This window comes from Penicillium hispanicum (genome assembly GCF_028827665.1).
Source record: "Penicillium hispanicum strain IBT 35686 chromosome Unknown utg000007l_segment0_segment0, whole genome shotgun sequence".
Taxonomy (NCBI): Eukaryota; Fungi; Ascomycota; class Eurotiomycetes; order Eurotiales; family Aspergillaceae; genus Penicillium; species Penicillium hispanicum.
Window position 1 is genome coordinate 2,189,267 of NW_026623199.1, and position 20,842 is coordinate 2,210,108.

Genomic DNA, 20,842 nt, shown 5'->3' on the forward strand with positions numbered 1-20,842 from the left:
CGGAAGGTCGATAATGCGGTGCTGGAAGCTGATAAGCAAAAAAAAAGTTGGCGGGTGGTCTGTGCTCCCGCGGAGAAGAAAAAAAAGATCCGCGACCTCGATCGTTGTTCCTTCAACGTCCCAGGGATTTAGCAGTACACGGTACTGCAAAACACGTCAACTTGGAACTCACAGATTATACATTGGAGGCCAGGATCAGTTAATTGGTTTCCGTGTGGCCTGGGGCCCAGTCACAACGCGCGCGTCGCATCGCAACAACTTCGTCTTCTGAGGGACACCATACATAGCCGCCATGGCTGCCTCATCGTCATCCGAGAGTGACAGCAGCTCTAGCCGTTCAACATCGCCTGAACCCGACAACAAGCAGAAGCAGACATTAAAGGCAGCCTCGAAGGCCAAGGACGAAGGTGAAGATGCATCAAGCTCATCCGGCTCAGAGTCCGAGAGCGAATCCGAGAGCTCCAACGAAATGGATACAAGCGAGGATGCCACTCAGAAAGTATCTCCTGGCAAAAAGTGAGATACGCTCATCAACCCCTTTTTGCAGTTGATATATGAGATCTGATGTTTAATTCCCGCCTCAGGACCAACATTCCTGGCCCGCAGCCATACAAACCACCCTCGGGGTTCAAATCTGCAAAGAAGCAGCCCCCGCCATCCTCAAACTCCTCCACTGTCCTCTCCAATCTGCGCGGTAAACAGGTCATTCACATTACGGCCCCCTCTTTCCTCCCGCTGTCAAAGGTCAAGGAAATTTCCATGTCGAAGATTATGAAGGGTGAACCGATCCTGTCTTACGAGGGTGTCAGCTACGGAATCCCTGCAGAGTCGCTGAATGAGAATGAGTCCGAGGGCAAAGCACTGCTCGTTTACGACCAGAACACTCAAACGTATCGTCGACAAGCCGACCATATCAAGAGCTACCAGATCCAGGAAGTGGTCGGCGTTCCAAGAGTCGACCAGGCTGCCGTGGAAGCGTTGCGGGACACAGTCAAGCCGCCTCGGCCTCAGCCGAAGAATCTCAAAATGCGCTTCCGGCCTGTCGGAAGTTTGCCTGCTCCGCCAGAGACTCTGGGATCTAGCTCGGAATCAGAAGCAGACGAGCCCTCCTTTAAGACCCCCGCTGGAGACCGCGAAGAGCGCAAGAGAAAACACCACCACACTGAGGGCGACACTACGCAAGCTGCCGGTCTGCCTCGGAAGAAGTCCAAGAAGCACTCATCACAAGAGAACGGGAATGAGGAGCATGGCCCCAAGAAGTCAAAGAAGTCGCACAAGGACCGTGACGAGAAGAAGCGAAAAAAGTCTGAGAAGGCATGATAGGGCGTTAGGGTTGAGTTTAGCTAAAAGATATCTTGGTTTTTTATGACATGCAAATCGACTTCGATGTACACTTTTACCAGTGCAACGCCAGGGCAATTATTGGGAAATTCTACTAAAATTCCCGTTTAATCGCATAGCCCGATGTTTAGGATGAATTTCGATTAGCGACGTCTCTCCCCTTCTTGCACAGCAATGCCTGACGCCCAAATATCATTCAACCACCAGGTCCCGACATACCACATCTCATGAATGATGTCCGATGTTAGCGTGGAAATTTTCATGCACGCTGACAAGCTGCACTCTCTTTCCGTCCGGACCCAAGACGCCGCCCTTCTCGCCATCATCCGAGGGACTACGTTCTGCTGCCTCCCATTCGGTACCGGCAGCAACCTCAAGATTCTTACCACGAGTCTCCCTAACGAAGAACCAGCAGAAAATGGCAGCTGCGAAGTCAAAGCCCATAAAGATAAGGAAGGTGTTGGCGCCTACATTAGCTATCATGTAGGGACTTGCGAAGGAGAAGCAAAACGAGGATGCCCAGTGAGCCAGCATGCTGATTGCCAAACCAAGGGCACGGGTGCGCGTTGGGAAGATCTCAGGCACGTATGCCCAAGGCAGAGGACCCCAAGAGCAGTTGTACACCTTTTGACACTATTAGCTACAAGTCGATCTCATGAAGCAGATGGGGGGGGGGCTCACCATGATGTCCAAGTACAGCATCGCAACTGTGGCTCGTCCAGCAGCGGTGACATTGCTGGAGTTTTGCGTTGGAACGTAATCGACAATCAACGCGGTAATAAGCATGCAAATGGCCATCAACACAGAGCCACTGACTAGCGTCGCTCGGCGACTAAGACGCTCTGATAAAGCCCAGATGAAGAAGGTACAGGCGATCACCTTGACGGCTCCGAACAAACCGGTCAGCAGCATGTTGCGGTTTGAACTACTGCCAGCAATGAGTTTGAAGTACTGTGGCGCAAACACAGCCAAGGCGCTGCTGCCAGTGGCATTTTGGAAGATGAACAACACTGGACCAACGAGGAAACGAAGACGGCTAGCCGGCTCAAGGAGCTCACGAAGTGAGAAGTTCTCGCGCTCCGCGCGTTCAGCCTGAAGACCCAACTGGGTCTCAGCGAATTCTTCCCGAGTCTTCTTGTTGTCGCTGCCACGAATCCAAGTGATTGACTTCCAGGCATCGTCGGTGCGGTTCTTTGATAAGAGCCAGCGAATAGACTCTGGGAGCGTGAAAGTGCCAAGGAACAGAATACCTCCGGAGATAAGCTGGAGACCGACAGGGATCTGCCACTCACGCGAGGTGCCAGCAATAGCTGTGTTCTGCTTCACGCCCTGTATGGTTGTTAGTGACAATGACTTCTATCTTTGGGAAGGCAATGCATACGTAGTCAACCCAGTATGCTAGGAAAACACCCCAGGTAAAGAGCCACTGGTAGAACGAACCGCATCGGCCTCGGATCTCCTTGGGGGTCATCTCTGCCGAGTACATGGGAATCACAACACTCTGTCCGCCCATACCCAGACCAGCGACAATGCGTCCCACATACCAGGCGGCAAGTGAGCGTGTGTTTATGACCTGGATGATGACGCCAACACAGAAGAGGCCGGTCGAGCCAAGCATGGTGATCTTGCGCCCATACTTGTCGGTCAAGGGGTAAACCAGCACCGCGGCCACGAACGAGCCCAGCTGTTCCAAGCCCACGGTGAGAGAGGAAACACGCGACTCAGTCTTGTCACTGTAGCGGAAATCGGTTTCAAATGACTTGAAGGTCAGAATACCGCCTGCAATGCCCGAATCATAGCCCGACAAGAATGACGAGATACTACAGCGTACAGCATGGTCAGCCTTTTGGGTATGAACTTGTTGGTATAGTTCAGTATCATGACGCACAAGATAATAGCGGCCAGATGATAGGCACGCAGGGTGCCCTTGCGGGTGTTCAACTCGGGAATGGCGAAAAGTCCCATGGTGATTGGTAACGGTGAGTTGCACTGATGAGCGATCAGCATAAGCCAAGGCAACACAGGCCATGGCCGCTGAATATAAACGTCTATCGCTACAACATGTCAAAGTGAGCAAGTACAGGGGACATCTGGCGTATGCTTTGCATCTTACGCCAGCCGACACGGGTTCTACGCGGGCGTTTGCTGCATTCGCGCGCTCGAGCACGCCTTCGCGCTTGCTGATGATGTTATGGAGCCGAGAGGCGAGTTAGTGCAACCGTCTGATGCACCGTCCATGGCGAATCTGTGGACGACAGGATCCAGAGCGCGCATTCGGCTTGAGCTAGAACCAGCCCCGGCTGCTTTGTGCTTTGATGCTCGTCGGGTCTCGGTAAATGTAAAGGAGACATAGGTCGCAAGGCTTATCACCCGAGTCTGGGGGCTGCGCAGCGGAGAATTTGCAATTCCACTGTTAAATGTGGTGATCAAACCCATCTATATGGCATAATTTCTCTCACTTCTTGCAGATGGCCATGACTGCGAGACTAGTTGGTGAGGTAAGGCATCTCAGCGGTCTTGGAGATAGTCGGAGACGTCCAGGTCGATCTCGCCACGCTTTTTAAATGTCCTCGAAGCCATCAATCTCCCCGCCAAACAAAGGCCCAGGGGAAGGGTCCGATGCTCGTCTTCTCGTGTCAGAAACACCGAAGTGGCAAAACAGCATGCGATCATAGATGCCCCAAATATACAAGTCCCGTTCTTCCATCCGAAAGACCTGAGCCTGGCATGGGTTATATAAGTGCCGGTAGCCGAGAACCCTCGAGATTGGACACGGCAGGAGTGACTGGCGTGATCGACCACTTCGCAAGTCGATTATTGGGAGTATCTCAAGGGGCGAGAGAACGAACACCAGCGTTGGGCCTTCCATCCTTGGAACTATCGGGTGCCTTACATAAGCACCAGACCCAGGGAGATCACCTGACAGCGCGCGCCATCACATGCGCCCAAGCGTGGGCGACCAGCTGATGCGCCCTGAGGTGATTTGCCATCGGGGTGTCTCTATTGTTCTTTGCCCCGGACGCTACCACGTCGCCCTCCCCCCCCCCTATCTGCATTACCCTTCCAGCTGCACCTTCACCTTCTCTATTTCCTTAGGCATGGCGCATGGGGGCCCCGGCGTTTGATTTGCTTATCGATCCCGCAAAGCTTCCCTTATCGCCCCGGTGGTTGCTGGTCCCGTCTGATTGATCCGGTGGGGAAACCTCTAAGACCGCTGAGGACGTCCACGTTGCTATGACACTGTCAGTCGCATGTCCTAGGCCACTCTTGATCAGTTCCGCCTGACGTGGACAATCATTCCTAATCCTCACCGTTCTATCAGTCCTGAGGTGTCACCTGCGACCTTGACCTCTTCCATTGCACTAGTGCCTGCCCCCAGACTCCTACAGCTTGGACTGTCCTCGTTCTTGACCCACGATTTTCATCGACTATATCATTATATCAGTACTTGAGATGAAACCATCGTTAGAAGACGCCAGGCAGCGGGCGGATCGAAGGCTAAGTGCCAGCATGAAGCCCACCTCGGCCCATCGATCGTTCTCGCATCGGCTTCCCGAACGCTTCAAGGATGGAGATGATGCTCAGGTAGATTACACAGCTCCCCCACGGGGAATGGGCCCTCGAGATGGGCATGTGCACTACATGCAACAGTCCCTGTTTTCCATGATCGCTGCGGTCGGCTCCAGATCCGACTTCCGTGCACGGTTTGACGATTCGAGTGACAGTGAGGGGGAACAAAACGACAATCCGCGAAAGGGATCATTGCCGGGATCCCCGAGCCCCGAAGCGTCGTCAAATCGACCTCAAATCAAGGAGAGGACAGAACCAGAATTGCAAGGCGAGACCGAAGAGCGCGGACGACGTCATCGGAGGACGATATCGGACAACAAACTCCTGCGGAAACTGCATGGCTTAAACTCGAGAGGCGAAGATCATGAGTCTTCCGCCCTGAGTGCATCGACCATCGCGGTCCCGCCAAGGCGGACTCGTAGTGTGACGCCACGGGCGGCTCCTGTGCTCACCCGCATGGTGCAAGCACAGAATCGCTTCGATACTGCTTCAACAACGGAGCATCTACCGTCGAGACCACAAACACCGAGTGAAGACCGGCCGCAGACCTCTGGGTCCGCACTTTCCACACGACTGATGGACATGTTTGGATTTGACAGGCCTGAAAAAGTCTTGGTCGAATATGCTTGTGCATTGCTGCAAAGTATGCTCCTTCAAGGCTACATGTATGTCACAGAAGGACATATCTGCTTTTATGCCTATCTTCCGAAAAGATCCAGTGTTGCTATCAGATCTGGCTACCTGTCTAAGCGCGGTCGGAAGAATCCAAAGTATAATCGTTACTGGTTTGTCTTGAAGGGCGATGTCTTCTCATACTATGCAGACCCTTCAAATCTCTACTTTCCCAGTGGCCATGTGGATCTTCGATATGGTATCTCGGCGTCTCTTGCAGAGCCAAAGACCCACGGCGCTGAAGTGAAAGACTTCTACGTCAGTACGGATCAGCGAACATACTACTTCAGAGCAGATAGCGCCACAAGCGCCAAAGAGTGGGTCAAATCCCTCCAGAAAGTCATCTTTCGGACACACAATGAAGGGGACAGCGTCAAAGTATCGTTTCCCATCGAAAATGTGATTGACCTTGAGGAGAGTCCGATGGCCGAGTTTGCCGAGACTTTCAAAATCCGAGTCGTCGACAGTGGAGAGACTTTCGCGATTGACGAGGTAAGATTATAGACCCGGAATACACTAAAAGCATGCTAAAACATATCAGTATTTCTTCACTTTCTTCAACTCAGGTCAAGATGCCTTTAACTACATCAAAAGCTTGGTGAACTCTTCTCCTGCAAAGAATTTGCCCGAAGAATTGCCTGTCAGAGACGGTGGGATAGCGCAGCCCGACGCGACTGTAACAGACCTCAGGAGGCTGTCCGTTAGTAGTGGAAATTTATCCACTCGAAAGCAAGATCAATCGCCAGATAAACGAAGCGCAAGTGCGGCGAACGAAAACCAGAATTCTGTGGACTCTTTCGCCCATTCTGCCGGTCAAGGAACTGAGTCGTCGCCCATTGTGCAGTCTATGACCGAGACTACTGAATCCGCGAGTCAAATACTGAATCGAAGCGATGTGTTTCAGTCACCTACTATGCGCTCATTACCAAGACGCTCCTCCGATGTTGAGGATGCGAGTCGGCAGCGATCTGACGATACAACTCGCTATCCATCTGCGAAAATTGGTGCCACGACACGACGACATATCGGCAACGTGGACAACAGTGAAAGCGCCCGCTATCACCCCGGGCCTGCGGACCAGAGATTTCCCCAGTCTCTCAAATATCCTTCGAATGTTTCGTTGAATGATACAGTTAAATCCGGGGCATACCCTTTGCAGCGTGCTGCTGGATTCGCAGAGTATTTGAGAAGCAGATCCAAGCAAATGAGTAGTTTGTTGGCAACTGAGTCCATGGGCTATTTCGAGAAAGTTTCCGGCATGTGGGCCGGAGGCCAGCGGCATTATGGGGAGGCCGAGGGGATACTGCCTGACGATCAAAATGCTGATATCGAGGATAAAGAGGGCGATTCTAACTATGGCGACCGGTTCCGTGCGCATTTTGCCCTGCCATCAACTGAAAGACTGCAGGCGACATACTATGCATATTTGCATCGTGTACTCCCGCTCTACGGCAAGATCTACGTCAGTGAAAAGAAGCTCTGCTTCCGCAGCTTGATCCCAGGCACTCGTACCAAAATGATCTTGCCACTCAAGGACGTCGAGAATGTCGAAAAGGAGAAAGGATTTCGGTTTGGGTATCACGGACTTGTTGTCATCATTCGTGGCCACGAGGAGCTTTTCTTCGAATTCAATACGTCTGATGCGCGAGATGATTGTGCGGTCACTCTGCACCAAAACCTGGAATCGGTCAAATTCCTGATGGAGTCAGGCATGCTGGCGGAGGAGCAGCGGGAAGAAGTTGAGGCAGCCAAAGCCGAGCATCGCATGCTGCAGGAAGCGCGACTTGATGCCCCCGAGGAACACGAATCACGGCCCTCGCTCAACGAAGATTCTTCAGAGATTCATCCGTTTTTCGATGATCCGCGTGCTTCTATCATCAATTTCAAGCCCGCTCAGTCCTTGAAGATTACTTGTCTCACCATAGGTTCTCGCGGTGACGTTCAACCTTATATCGCTCTCTGCAAGGGCCTGCTTGCCGAGGGCCACAAACCAAAAATTGCAACTCACGCCGAATTTGAGCCATGGATTCGGAAGCACGGTATCGACTTTGCACCCGTGGACGGAGACCCTGCGGAGCTGATGCGGATCTGCGTGGAGAATGGAATGTTTACATATGCCTTCCTGCGTGAAGCCTCGCTGAAGTTCAGAGGATGGATTGACGATCTCTTGTCATCTTCCTGGGCCAGCTGCCAGGACAGTGACCTTCTGATCGAATCCCCTAGTGCGATGGCCGGAATACACATTGCAGAGGCTCTTCGAATTCCTTATTTCCGTGGTTTCACCATGCCATGGACAAGGACTCGTGCCTACCCACATGCTTTTGCAGTACCTGAGAATCGGATGGGAGGTGCATACAACTATATCACTTATGTCATGTTCGACAACATTTTCTGGAAAGCAATTGCAGGGCAGGTCAACCGCTGGCGGAACAACGAGCTTGGGCTCAAGGCTACCAGTCTGGATAAGATGCAGCAGAACAAGGTTCCGTTCCTATACAATTATTCACCTTCGGTGGTGCCCCCGCCCCTCGACTATCCGGATTGGATCCGCATTACGGGCTACTGGTTTTTGAATGAAGGTTCAGATTGGACTCCTCCGACGGAACTGGCAGAATTCATTCACCGAGCCCGTACTGATGGCAAGAAGATTGTGTATATTGGGTTTGGATCTATCGTCGTTTCAGACCCGGCAGCCTTGACTCGAACCGTGATTGAATCTGTTCAAAAGGCCGGCGTTCGATGTATCCTATCAAAGGGATGGTCAGATCGGCTCGGCGATCCTGCGAGCGTCAAAGTCGAGATACCTCTGCCACCAGAGATCTTTCAGATCCAATCTGCACCTCATGATTGGCTTTTCTCTCAGATTGATGCTGCAGCCCACCACGGTGGAGCTGGAACCACTGGAGCCAGTCTTCGAGCCGGGGTTCCCACCATCGTCAAACCATTCTTCGGTGACCAATTCTTCTTTGGATCCCGGGTCGAGGATCTTGGTGTTGGCGTCTGCATGAAGAAGCTCAACGTCAGTGTCTTCTCGCGAGCACTCTGGGAAGCCACGCATAGTGAACGAATGATTGTCAAGGCCCGGAATTTGGGCATCCAGATCCGCAGCGTAAGTTATCACAAGAGTTCATTGGAGGATAAATAGTTGCTAAAACTTAATTTCTCTTTATAGGAAGATGGAGTGGCAACTGCAATTCAATCTCTCTATCGCGACCTTGAATACGCGAAGACGCTTGCCAGGCAACGCTCCATTGCCTCATCCACCCCATTCTCCCCCACTCCTTCGGCTAAGGCCTCGCCAGACCACGAAGATGACGACATAGACGATATCGAAGAGTGGACCTTTGTGGGAGATGACACTGATATCGATATCTCAAAACGAGTGCGAGATCGAGCTGCCTCGGATGCTGATCCCCTAGCATCAAGCATGATTCTTGAATGATTCAGTGGTCGTTGGCCACTTGGCGTTTCATCAGGTCGTTTTCGTCCCTTTTTCAACCCGTTTTAATGTCTTTATTTTGCTTTGATATTTGGTATTATGCTTAATGATCCGATGGATGGGAGCTCATGATTTACGACATTGCATGCCTGATTTTCCTTCCGTTAGGCGCTTGTGGATTCTATCCGGCATTTTCTTTGGCTTCTTTGGTCCGTTTGAAGAGATACGCCCCGACTCCCATTCCCTATACTGCTTATTAGAATTTTTCGAATTCCAAGACCTCTTCTTTACTTCTTGGTTGCATGGATCTAATGATCGTTGAATGCAGCCCCCAATTGTATGTATATAGTCGCTTTCCCAAACAGGCACTCTCCTCGGCCCCGTGATGACTCATCATCCACCCAATTCGGGCTTAGACCGCAGCGTTTCTGACCGGACCTCACCATTCGCTTTAGTATTTCCTCTCCTCAAGGTAATCATGGTTGATCCCGCCGCAAGATCTGGCCATTCCAAGACCAAGACTGCAGTCTCTTCAGCTGGCGTACGCAAACTCACCCTCTCTTGTTCTCGATGTCGAGCATCAAAACTCAAGTGTGATAGAAAAGAACCATGCGTATGTGTCCAGCCTGGGCGCTGAGTTACTATTGCTAATTTTATTTCAAGATCGAATGCATCAAGCGTAGCATTGGGCATCTTTGTACAAAAGATGAACGTCAGCCCAGGGTGAAACGAGCAAAACCGGACCACAGCAATGATGCTAAAATGTCAGTTGTGCTCAATCATATTGACATCTGGTATTGCCTGACTCAAGCATTACAGAAATGAAACAGAAGCAGAAAGTACAGCAGATTTATTGGAGCAGTTTTTTGAGGGAAGATCCACTACCAACGTCGTCTCTACTGTCGGCCCAAACTTGTCATGTGTGGCGCCAGACTTTCCAAATCTATACTGGGACTCCGATGACCCCCAGAAGCAAAGTGAAAAATGGAAGTTAATGAAGGAAACAATCGATGTTTTGCCCGATGAGGATATGATTGCCCATATCTACGAGGTATTTATCACTCGTTGCCAGGGACCCCTTGGCAATATCGTCCACACGCCGACATTTTTGGCGCAAGCAAAAACGCTCTACGAATGTCTCAGTCTTCCCTCAACGGAAGAAAAAGCCACAGCTCTACTGGTTTCAATAACTATGGACATGCTTGCTTGTCATCTTCTGGCCGTACGTCTCACTAGCCCTGCTGGGATGAAATGGACACTCACGCGGGTTGAAACAGCTCGTGCTCGGTATCGCTTTTCATCCGACTCCAAACCTACTCGGATGGTCGCCTACAGCTCTCAATCTGCGCATTGAAGAGTTCCGCTCGTCTCACCTGCACGTCGCTACGTGGAGATCACTCGCCTTGCGTTGTCTTCAAGGGCCAATATCAATCTTCTGTGGTTCTATTGCTAGCCTGCAAGCTGCAATAATGCTTCTACTAGATGGTCAAGAAGGACACTTAGAGCTTGATTCCCTTCTTGTTACTGCTATTTCCGGGGCCCGGAAACTGGGTCTGCATCGGCTTGGAGGAGCTCAATTGGATCCCTCTGCATCATTGTCTTCTATGGCCTCCAATTCCCCAGTGACAATACCTTCTCCACATATACGAATTGAGGTTGGAATTCGCATTTGGTGAGCTCTGCTCTGAGGATACAATTGGTATCTATCTGACCAAACTTGAAATGCAGGTGGGCACTGGTGATACGAGACTGGTCTCGTGGACAAGCGCTGGGCTATTATAGTATTCAGCCCTCGCATTTTAACACGCGAATGCCGCTACACATCAATGATGAAGATCTTCTGCCAGTTAACGCGGTCTCTTCAGAAAACATCACCGAGCGTCCTCGATCCGAATTCACAATGCTGTCCTATACTATCCACGTTCTCGAAATTATGGTTCTGGTTCGGGAATCGACTGACCTACGGAACTCGCTGCGGGAGGAACCACGAAAAGCAATAATTGATGGCAACAAAATGCAAAGCTATCTGATTAAGAAATATGAAAGCTTTGTGGCTAGTTTACCACCGCATTTCAGACTCGGAAGCACCATCGGACTTACATCCGCAGGTCCACTGGCAGCAGTACCCGTGCAGCAATGGATGTTACATCAGCAGCTCTGGAGCTTGTTTCTGCGACTTCATCGCCCGGGTTTGTCTTCGAATGATGGCCGTGCATCCTGTCATCTCTTAGCCCAGAACATTATCAGCAGTCATGCACAGATTCAAGCTCGATGTGCTGTTTGTGGCTCTTTGTCCATCGGCGATGTCCAATTGTCTAATGCCGCCGTGGTCCTTCTCATTGACTTGCTTTTTTCGTCCAAGTCCAATGGCGTGGACAGCTCGGCCACCCGGCTAAGTCGATTGATGACGAGAGACAAGATTCGAGAGGCCATCGAGCTCTTACGGGCACGAGGCGACGTTGGAAACTCGCGATCGCAGGCGAACTCTCAGCATCGCCGGTCTACATTCTCTACTCGACAGAGTATCACGGCTCTTGAGGCTTTAATGGAGTTGGAGGAGGAGCTATCTGAAGTTCCTGAAGGATGGGACAAGCGAAATGAAGCAGGAGCAACATCCGATGCACAGTCGAGGAAATCTCTCAGAAGTCAAGTCATAGAGACTCTTAAAAATCTGCCAAAGAACATCAACAACGCATTAGCAAGCGAAGAGCCCACTTGGGCCTCACCCTCCGCGCCCGGAATGACTGTGTCCTCGGCTCCAAATGGATTTCCAGAGGAGTTGGACATACTGCCGGTGGTATCCAACGATCCAGAATGCGATCTGTGGCAATTCTTGGAGTTTCCATCTGTTCAGTCGCCTTCCCAGGACAGTTTCCCGGTGGTCACAGACTGGCAAACGTTCGTGGACTCGATTCCCTTTGCGCCGTTGTCTGACGCCACACTTTGACTCGATTACTTTGGAACTTCATTCACTGGTGTATACTGGCACTGACACTACGGCCCTGACATTTCTCATTGGAGATATTGGGTAGGTATACAAATGCATGCTTACTGTAGCCTGCAATAGGGAACTGTGTCTGTATACTACTCACTTGCGTGGTGTCCACTATGCTGCAGAGAAACTCAAGTTTATATCGACGACGAATGTTCAAGAACGATCGGCATACTACAGGTACTTTCACGAATATCACACAAACGGATCATCTGTCGGGTCCTCCTGCCATCGATATTCCAGGAACCATGCGACAGAGCGAGCATGGGCCAGAGCTTTCTCCCGGCTGTATTCAGGAATGGAAGCAGCATTTTCAGGCGTATCTTGGAGTGCGCTACGATAATCTCTGATAGCGACACGATCTTCAGGTGCCACATAAGTGTTGGCTAGAAAGGCAAACCCTGCATCAAGACCCGCCGTCACGCCGGACGAGGTGAGAAACTTGCCGTCCTGCACCCAGCGTGCACGTCTCTGCCACTGCACTTGCTGGTCTGTTGCAGCAAGATCAGCCAAATCTGATTTGGTGTCCTGCCATGGAGATACATACACTTGGGGGTCATTTCGTCGTAGGCACGCTTGTTAGTCGTCGCTTGACGACCGTCAAGTCGACCAGTGGCAGCAAGAACCAGAGAGCCTGTGCACACCGAAAAGACATTCGAGGCCTTGTCGGCGAGCTGTCCGACATGCTGAAGCAGCATTGGATCCCACAACAGCGGCAGTATGCCCACGCCGCCGGGGATGAATAGGGTATCGAATTCCTCTCTCAGCGCGTCTGCCAGGGCCATGCTTGGGATGATTCCGATGCTGTTCTTGATCGAGGTTTCCAAGCCCTGATGAGCGATGAAGTTGTGCACATGGACCAATTTCAAGGTGTAGTAGTCACTGCGGGGGACTATGGCGCCCAAGGGGCCGAAAAAGTCCAGGGCTTCGAATCCCTCGAAGACGAGTGCGAGGATGCGGTGTTGGAGAGGCATTTGTATCAACCTGGGTAGAAAGGCTCAATCACTTCAAAGATGGAGAGTAGAAGAAACCTGAGGTGGAAGTTATAGCCCGAGATTTAAATAGAGCGTCTATCGGGTTCATCTGCGTTGTTCGTAGGGTAAGCTGCATGAAGGGGCCAGGGAGCCTGTAAGTCCGCGGAGTTTCAGCCGGTATGTAGAGGATTCAGTAATCAATGTATTTGTAGAGGCTTCAAGGATAGCTAGATGATGGTGTATTCGATTTGGGGCGGAATTGATATCTGCGTTGTGGTCTACGCAAGTGGCTCAGAGTATCCTCACCGACCCTCAGACTGACTCTAAACGTCAACACGCTTGATTCTAGACCTGTGGCTCAAAAGATTCATCACAGGCAGACTCAACGAGATAAATGACATGCATAGCGTTGGGGCGGATGAAATTACACAGACTCGCAATATCGGAGTCTGTGAGACTCCACGGAGTTTCACAACACCCCGAGACGTCCAGACGACAACAGGAAGCCAATGGGGAGGCAATCACTGCAATACTCTAACTACAGGTCAATCCGGTGCGAGAGTGATATAAGTGAGATGGCGCCGCTTCAATCATCATTCCATCACCGGTTCGATAGAGACTCCTATCCTCCACCATGCCTTCCACTCCGTCCACTATCTCCCCCAGCTCAACGCTCGACGAAGATGCGTCCAAGGATGCTAACGCATATCATACCCCAGAAGCCGAGCCAAACGAGAAGATTGAACTGGATCCAACCGAAGGCGTGACCCCCTTCTCATCTTCTTTCCAGCAAGCACTCTTCATCCTGATTATTGGTCTGTCCCAACTCTTCTCCGTCGGAGGCCTAGGCAACACAGCATTTTCACTGCAGCATATCGGGCACACCCTCAATGCCACCAGCAACGGACAGATGTCGTGGTTCCAAGCCTCGTATTCGCTCTGTGGAGGAGTATTCGTGCTGGTGACGGGGCGACTCGGCGACCATTTCGGGCCCAAGTACCTGTTCGTCTTCGGCTGGATCTGGATGGCTGTCTGGTCTCTCGTCACTGGCTTCGCCCATAATATCATCTTGTTCGATTTTGCCCGCGCCATGACTGGTATTGGAAATGGGGCTCTGGTCCCCAACTCGTTTGCCCTTCTAGCTCGCGCCTTTCCACCTTTCTCCGTCAAGAAGAACGTTGCCTTCGCCTTCCTCGGCTTCTGTGCTCCCACGGGGTATATCGTCGGTGGGCTCGTTGGCGCCGCCTTTGCAGAGAATCTCACCTGGCGATGGGGATACTGGCTCTGGGCCATTGGTTGCGCCATACTAGGGCTCGCTACTTCAGTCGTTGTGCCACACAGCGTGGGTAGTCCCATCCCGGACCTCAGACTGCGGCAATTTGACTATATCGGCGGTTCTCTAGGTATCACGGGCCTCATTCTATTTGCCTTTGCGTGGAACCAAGCATCTGTGGTTGGATGGCAGGAGCCATACATTTATGCCCTTCTCATCGTCGGCATGCTGTTGATCGTGGCCTTCGCCTTTTCCCAATCCTACGTCGCCGTGCCGGTCCTGCCCAACTCGCTTTGGACCCGGCCAGGCTTCTCTTCTGTGGTGATCGCGATGACATTTGGCTGGATGTCGTTCGCCATCTTCTTGTACTATACGACTGTCTTCATTCTCAACTTTCGCAAGGAGCTTCCACTCGCAGCTGTGGCTGAAATGGTGCCTCTGGTCATTGGAGGGCTGTTTGCCACAGCATCTGTTGGGATGTTGATTCCAAAGGTGCCAGCACAATACATCTTTGGTGTTTCAATGTTCTCCTTCTTTGTCGGCAATTTGTTGATGAGCTTTGCGCCATACGCCCAGTCCTATTGGGCACTCGTCTTCCCTGCCTGTCTACTCGTCGTCGGCGGGCCCGATCTTTCCTTCGCGTCGTCGGCTATTCTCATCTCGAATTCGGTCTTGCCAGAGGAACAAGGCGTGGCAGGATCTTTCATCTCGACGGTGGTGCAGTATTCCCTAGCACTGGGTCTCGGTATCGCTGCCACCGTCGAGGGGCATGTTAACCAAAGTGGACATGACGTTGTGCTTGGGTACCGGGGCGCTTGGTGGCTTGGAATGGGCTTTGCAGCCGTGGCCTTTTTCGTGGTTGTCTTCTGCATCCGAGACCTTCGATTCAGCAAGGCAACCCAAAACAAGAGTGAGGACGAGATCTTGGTCTAATGAGTTGGAGTGACGGCAGCAGATACAGTCTCTTCAGCGGCGGAGACGGTTTCGTTCCCAGCGACATTGTAATATCCTGAAAGCCATGCTGTATAGTATGAGATATCCTACCCACAGAGTAAAAAGGCAGCTGTTGATCGAGTGATCGCAGCAATCCCGTATAACAGTACCAGATGGCTCCAAAATTGACCAAGGTATATATACTATCTCCGTCTTCTCGCTCTAATGTGCCAGAAGAAACGGGCAAATGAGATACGAAATGGATGGGAATTTTATTCAACGATGCCACAAATCAGTTCCTCCATTCGCTCAACCAGGTCGCTTCCTCTCCTCATCGTCTCCTTTCCCATCGGCTTTCTCTTTACGCCGTTGCACCACATCCCAATTATAGACACGCGCCGTAGCGACCTCGAGCGTCTATCCGAAACCGTCAGAATGGAGTTTCTTACTCCGTGCTTTGAGGTGGTGGGATAACTTACCGTGATCTGCTCGCGCAGAAACTCCAGGTCCTCCTCGCAATTGCTCAGACTCGACTCCGCCGCGGAGAGCTTGTCGTGCAGCATGGTCTCGGCCTCGTCCAGCGGGTACGCCAGCATGACATTCGCCCCGAGCCAGAGGTACACTTCTTCCGTGTTGGCGGGGGAGATGGAGGCGCGGGCGTAGAGGGTATCATTGAGTTCGAAGTTGGTCTCGAGGTCGGAGTCTGGGTTTGCCTAGATATGACCAAAAACAAGGAGAAAAGATGTTAGATCGTGCTCCGAGTCATCGATCAAAATTCGGTCTAATCGACCGATCATCCATGCTAGAGGGTCGCTTACCTCTTTGCGCAGCTTCAAGAACCGCACCATTTCCAATGTCTTCTTGATATCTGGGATCTTCTCGCGCAGTCCCTGCCCGCGGCGCTGGGTGTTCACCTCCATGAACTGATACTTGGAGATCATCTCCTGGAACGAGCGGAGAGTGGGCTCGACCTCCGCACGGGAGGAGACATAGTCGCTGACATTGTCAATGAAGGGCGCCACGGGGATTCCGCGCGGGTTGGTTTGTGTCGTTGCCGGGCTGCGTAGATGGAGGGGTCAGTCGAAGACGCGGAACGGCAGAGCGAACGGCGGGCAAAGAAATGACGTTGTCAAGATCTGGTAGCAGAAGACACGATGAATCCATCAGACACAAGCGAATTGAGGACTTACGCCTTGGATTTGGAGTCGGCCATGGCTGGGCGCGGGCAGTGTAGTTGCAAGAAACGAAGTGGGGAGAGCTTGAGGCCGCGAGTTTCTGCGCTTCCGCCCGCTCGTCCTCCGCTCGAGCTCCCCGAAGCCCTCGAACACGCCACGGCCACGACCACACGCTCCCCTCACGACGCGGCGATGGTGCTTCTCGTCTCGACAGATCGCATCGTTGACGCCCTCGAGGCGGTGCCTCCCTCGTGCCGCGAGGAGCTGGATCTCCCCGTCATGCTAGAACCTCGTGGCCCGATTACACACGAGCAGCTCCTCCGTTTGTCCAAGCACCTTCAACAGGACCCCGAGTACAATGCGACCAACGACACCAATCGCATTCACAGTCCGACACTTCTCAGCTCCCTCCTCCGCGGGACAAAAGTCTATGTCCCGCCACCACCGAAGAAGCCAGAGCCCGTATGTCCCACGCACGCATCCGGTCTATACTTCCATGCACCAACGACCGCGATACTAATCCACCCCCAGAGTCCCGAGTATCTGGCCTCAAAGGCCCGCCTTCTCGCGGCCGCCGAGCGAGCCGCCTACCAGCGTCTCATGAACCCAACGTACACACCAAGCCCCGACCACGCCGACCCGCACGTCGCAAGCTCCGACGCGCCGATATTCACCGAAGACACCCTGACCCCATCGCTTGTGCTGAATATCTTCCTATCAGTGCTGATCACCGGATTCAGCGTCTACTGGGCGCTCACGAACTTCACCATGCCGGACATATTCGCAAGGATCTTTTCAGCGTGGACCGGTCCACGGACGGATAGCCAGGGGCAGCCGGCCGCCGGGGCCTCGGACGCGGTGCGAGTACTATTGTCGTTATTTGCGGCATTGGTGGTGGCGGTGGCCGAGGCATTCTTGTATGCGTCGTATCTTGGCAAGGTGGAGCGGGCTCGCGTCAAGGAACGGAAGCTTAAAGAGCGAAAGGTGGTTGTTGGGGAGGTCGAGGATGAGACCATGGCCCCCCTTGCTCCTGTGGATGAGAAAGAGGAGATTTGGGGCAAGGGTGTCAACGGGGGTGTACGGCGGAGAGTGCGAGAAAAATGGGAGAAGGAGAACGATAGGTCCGGTCAGAACGACGGCTAATCGGGCCTTTCCTGCTTGTTGTACGTCCAGTACTGTGTATGCATATTATACCCCATTTCGGTTGCCAAAAACGCTTTTGCTATTCTATGCCTAAAGCTACAACGTGCTGTCATTACTCTAACGGGTATGGATGCTGGTGAGTCATTAGTGCTCGTCGGTGCCAGGGACCGATAACGAGATGCAGGGAAAAGAAAAGGAAAAGAGCAAGAAGAAAAGCGAGGTGGCGGACTGCCGACATTGTCAACTTGTCCCAGACACAGACAATGAAGATGCATGAGGAAGGAAGAAGGAGGGTGATCAAACCCGTTTCTCAAGGAGCAGCTTCCCAGACGGAGGCTTTTCGCCAAAGTTGTTTTCACGGCTGAAGATGCGTTCACCGCGCAGCCAAGTCTCCCGGACCATACCACGCAGAGTGCGCCCCTGATATGGAGAGCACTTGTTGCGGAAGAGCATGGTGCTAGGCTCGACGGTCCATTCGGCTGAGTCGTCGAAGACACAAATGTCGGCATCAAAGCCCACGCGTAGGTCACCCTTACGGGACTGCAGCCCAACTTGGGCAGCAGTGTTAGCACAGCAGAGGCGCACAACGTCCTGGAGAGCATTCCTGGTGTTCTCATCCTTGGACGAGGGAGTCAAGCCCTTGCGGCGGCTGAGCTCTGTCCAGAGAATGGGTAGACCCAGGCCCACGGAGGAGATGCCGCCCCAGGCGGAGAAGAAGTTGCCGTTTTCCACTTCGCCGCCCTCGCAGTGACCGGGAACGTGCGAGGGAAGCAACTTCAGATCAGGTGTGCAAGGAGAGTGGTCCGAAACCACGGTTTTGATGACTCCGTCACCAGTGTGCTTCTCCAACTCCTCCCACAGACCGTCTTGGTTCAGCTGGGAGCGGATCGGTGGGCAGCACTTGTGTCGAGTATCACCATCCCGCACTTCCTCGGCGGCCAGCGACAGATAGTGGAAGCAGGTCTCAGCGGTGATCTTGACACCCCGGGCACGAGCTTCCCGCAAGATGGGGATAGCCTCCATAGCCGACAGGTGGACAATGTGCAGTTGAAGATTCGGGGCGAGGTGGGCCATGGACAGAATCCGCTCGATGGCGCAAGTCTCGAATTCGGAAGGCCTCGACGCCAGGAAGGTCGAGTAGGCCTCAAGAGGTCCAGCCGGAGCAGCTGGTGGGTCGGACTTCTGAATCTCGTCGCCAACAGAGGCGGTAATGGGCGGCACCATCTCGGCGTGGAACATGAGCGTTGTGGGCTCATCGGCCAATTCAGCCATGGCCTTGCGGATATCCTGTTCGCTCACGGCGGGGAACTCATCCACCTACAAGGCAAGGTTAGCATTATGAGAGGACGAACGTACGTGATAATGATCACTCACACCACTATCGATCAAGAAGCCCTTGAAGCCACGGACACCTCCCTGGACGAGGCCCTTGAGCTCGTGATCATTGCCGGGGATGATACCACCATAGAAGCCGACATCAACCCAGCACTTGCCCTGAGCCGCGTTCAGCTTCTCGTGCAACCCGGCTACGGTGGTGGTGGGTGGGATAGCATTGAGAGGCATGTCAATCACGGTGGTCACACCGCCAAAGGCGGCGGCCTGGGTGCCCGTGTAGAAGCCTTCCCATTCGGTCCGGCCAGGCTCATTTAGGTGAACATGAGCGTCGACTAAGCCGGGCAAAAGGACGTAAGGAGAGTAGTCGGTATAGGGCGTGCCGGCGGGGAACTCCGAGGCGGGAATAACGGAGTCGAAGACGGCGGTGATCTTGCCGGTGGTACGCGAGATCACAACGGTGGCCGCGGTCAAACGGCCGGAGATGACGGCGCTCGATGAGGCCACCACGGCAATCGAGGGGATGTTAGCTGTCGCCATGGTAGCTCGTCCGGGGGGGCTTGCTCGTCTTGCACGTCGGCCTTGAGAATCTCCCAGATGATTTGTGTGAGTATGGAGACGGTGGTCGGTAGCGGCGGCAAAGGAGATAGATTAGGATTCGGTGAAGAACCCCGAGTCTGGGGAAATGTATATAAGAAGAATGGAGGCGCCGATAAGACGACCAATCGCGATTGGGACAGGGGAAGAGATAACGCGAGGGCCAAAAAGAGGCTTATCTGGATGAGGGACAGACAGAGATAAGGGCCGGGTCTGGCGGGGGATATAAATAACAAGCCGGCCCTGGGCCTTTTAAGGACGGCGGCCCACCCAGGGGAGAAACCGGGGGAAATTTGGGAAAATTCGAGCAGCACAAGAGGATTGAGAGGCGAGACACCGCGATACCCACCAGGGGGAGTCCCACCCGGGACGGTGCCGAGCGGGTTGCCATCGCGAGAAGCGCGTGCGAGAGCCGACGTGGTTGTGATTCGATTACTCGATAATTGGCAAATGGGTGGCCAAAAAGCTCCGGCGCCGGACCAGTCAGGGCCCGATAGTGCAGATGCACGAGCCGACATGATCACCGGTTATTGGGGAATACCTTCACCCTTGCCCTATCGGGGAGATGGCTGAGTGCCAGCAGAGAGTCCGTGATCTCCCTCCCTCTTGCTGCGTGAAAGCCGTGAAGGTCATCCCTCGTATCTCAGCGCATGCCCATGGCGGATCCGAACCACGGTTCGCGCAGGCACGAAATCTCTGATTGCTGATGGACGGCAACGAGGCGCGCGGTGGTTGGACGAGCGGATGAGCAGACAATCGGTTATCGAAGGATGCAGCAAACCGAGTTTCGTCGGGCACCTCCGACGGGAGTCGCTGGCGCTGGCGTTCTGCAGGTCCGGCCATCTCCCATCTGCTGGCAGCGCCGCAGTATCGGCGGCCTCTCACTGGGCCGTTCGTTCCGGAATCCTTTCTTTGATCAGCGCCCTTACTCGATCGAAACTGCCCGCTTTCCACCGCGTTTTCCCTTTACTCGATCGAAACCTCGGCGAATTCGTCTCAGGCCTTCCATTCATAATGTGGCTCCGACTGCGCAGCGCCCCCTCCCCTGCTGAATGTTCCCACCTGCACGCGGCGACCTCCGACGCTGGATGCCATCACGAGCGGGGATTCGAGATTCTCATCTAGTCACTGATCGAGTATCGCACCCACGCCCACACGCGGAGATATTCGGCTTCATCTGAGACGTCGACACTCGTTCCCAGGGAGATGACGGGAGATGAGAAGGCGAGAGGGGAATCTGGCGGGGTCGAGCAACCGCTCTCGTCTCGCCCGCGTCGCGTCACCAACGCAAATCAAGGAGGTTCGCTCGCATGGATTACGCCATCTCCCACCAACTGTTGGCCTGCGTTTGCGGGATCAGCAGTCGCGTTGACCTCGTCTGCAGCTTAACGCAACGTACTA

General features: G+C 53.2%; 9 protein-coding genes across 9 annotated transcripts; 5 read left to right on the forward strand and 4 right to left on the reverse strand.

Annotated features, from left to right (window-relative positions):
* Window positions 1-292: 292 nt before the first annotated feature.
* N7459_008610 (DNA-directed RNA polymerase I subunit RPA34) lies at window positions 293-1,320 on the forward strand (the record flags this gene model as incomplete). The annotated part of the gene is made up of 2 exons (XM_056947778.1): window positions 293-516; window positions 585-1,320. The coding sequence occupies 2 exons, from the start codon at window positions 293-295 to the stop codon at window positions 1,318-1,320; spliced, it is 960 nt and encodes a 319-aa protein (XP_056797288.1).
* Window positions 1,321-1,566: 246 nt separating this feature from the next.
* N7459_008611 (sugar porter family MFS transporter) lies at window positions 1,567-3,306 on the reverse strand (the record flags this gene model as incomplete). Its single annotated transcript, XM_056947779.1, has 4 exons — window positions 1,567-1,965; window positions 2,023-2,670; window positions 2,723-3,161; window positions 3,230-3,306. The coding sequence occupies 4 exons, from the start codon at window positions 3,304-3,306 to the stop codon at window positions 1,567-1,569; spliced, it is 1,563 nt and encodes a 520-aa protein (XP_056797289.1).
* Window positions 3,307-4,788: 1,482 nt separating this feature from the next.
* On the forward strand, window positions 4,789-9,025 carry atg26 (uncharacterized protein; the record flags this gene model as incomplete). The annotated part of the gene is made up of 3 exons (XM_056947780.1): window positions 4,789-6,075; window positions 6,125-8,692; window positions 8,756-9,025. Coding segments are annotated over 3 exons (4,125 nt in total), but the record flags the coding sequence as incomplete, so codon positions are not given.
* A 475-nt stretch (window positions 9,026-9,500) lies between these two features.
* N7459_008613 (putative C6 transcription factor) lies at window positions 9,501-11,969 on the forward strand (the record flags this gene model as incomplete). Its single annotated transcript, XM_056947781.1, has 5 exons — window positions 9,501-9,635; window positions 9,686-9,786; window positions 9,842-10,244; window positions 10,300-10,694; window positions 10,751-11,969. 5 exons carry the CDS (start codon window positions 9,501-9,503, stop codon window positions 11,967-11,969), a joined length of 2,253 nt encoding a protein of 750 aa, XP_056797291.1.
* A 240-nt stretch (window positions 11,970-12,209) lies between these two features.
* On the reverse strand, window positions 12,210-12,988 carry N7459_008614 (DJ-1/PfpI family protein; the record flags this gene model as incomplete). The annotated part of the gene is made up of 2 exons (XM_056947782.1): window positions 12,210-12,505; window positions 12,562-12,988. 2 exons carry the CDS (start codon window positions 12,986-12,988, stop codon window positions 12,210-12,212), a joined length of 723 nt encoding a protein of 240 aa, XP_056797292.1.
* A 634-nt stretch (window positions 12,989-13,622) lies between these two features.
* On the forward strand, window positions 13,623-15,194 carry N7459_008615 (uncharacterized protein; the record flags this gene model as incomplete). The annotated part of the gene is made up of 1 exon (XM_056947783.1): window positions 13,623-15,194. One exon carries the CDS (start codon window positions 13,623-13,625, stop codon window positions 15,192-15,194), a length of 1,572 nt encoding a protein of 523 aa, XP_056797293.1.
* Window positions 15,195-15,503: 309 nt separating this feature from the next.
* Window positions 15,504-16,407, reverse strand: N7459_008616 (tubulin-binding prefolding complex subunit PAC10; the record flags this gene model as incomplete). Its single annotated transcript, XM_056947784.1, has 4 exons — window positions 15,504-15,611; window positions 15,674-15,907; window positions 16,013-16,253; window positions 16,385-16,407. 4 exons carry the CDS (start codon window positions 16,405-16,407, stop codon window positions 15,504-15,506), a joined length of 606 nt encoding a protein of 201 aa, XP_056797294.1.
* Window positions 16,408-16,561: 154 nt separating this feature from the next.
* N7459_008617 (TMEM199/VMA12 family protein) lies at window positions 16,562-17,512 on the forward strand (the record flags this gene model as incomplete). The annotated part of the gene is made up of 1 exon (XM_056947785.1): window positions 16,562-17,512. One exon carries the CDS (start codon window positions 16,562-16,564, stop codon window positions 17,510-17,512), a length of 951 nt encoding a protein of 316 aa, XP_056797295.1.
* Window positions 17,513-17,809: 297 nt separating this feature from the next.
* N7459_008618 (allantoinase alX) lies at window positions 17,810-19,384 on the reverse strand (the record flags this gene model as incomplete). Its single annotated transcript, XM_056947786.1, has 2 exons — window positions 17,810-18,829; window positions 18,887-19,384. 2 exons carry the CDS (start codon window positions 19,382-19,384, stop codon window positions 17,810-17,812), a joined length of 1,518 nt encoding a protein of 505 aa, XP_056797296.1.
* Between the last annotated feature and the right edge of the window lie 1,458 nt (window positions 19,385-20,842).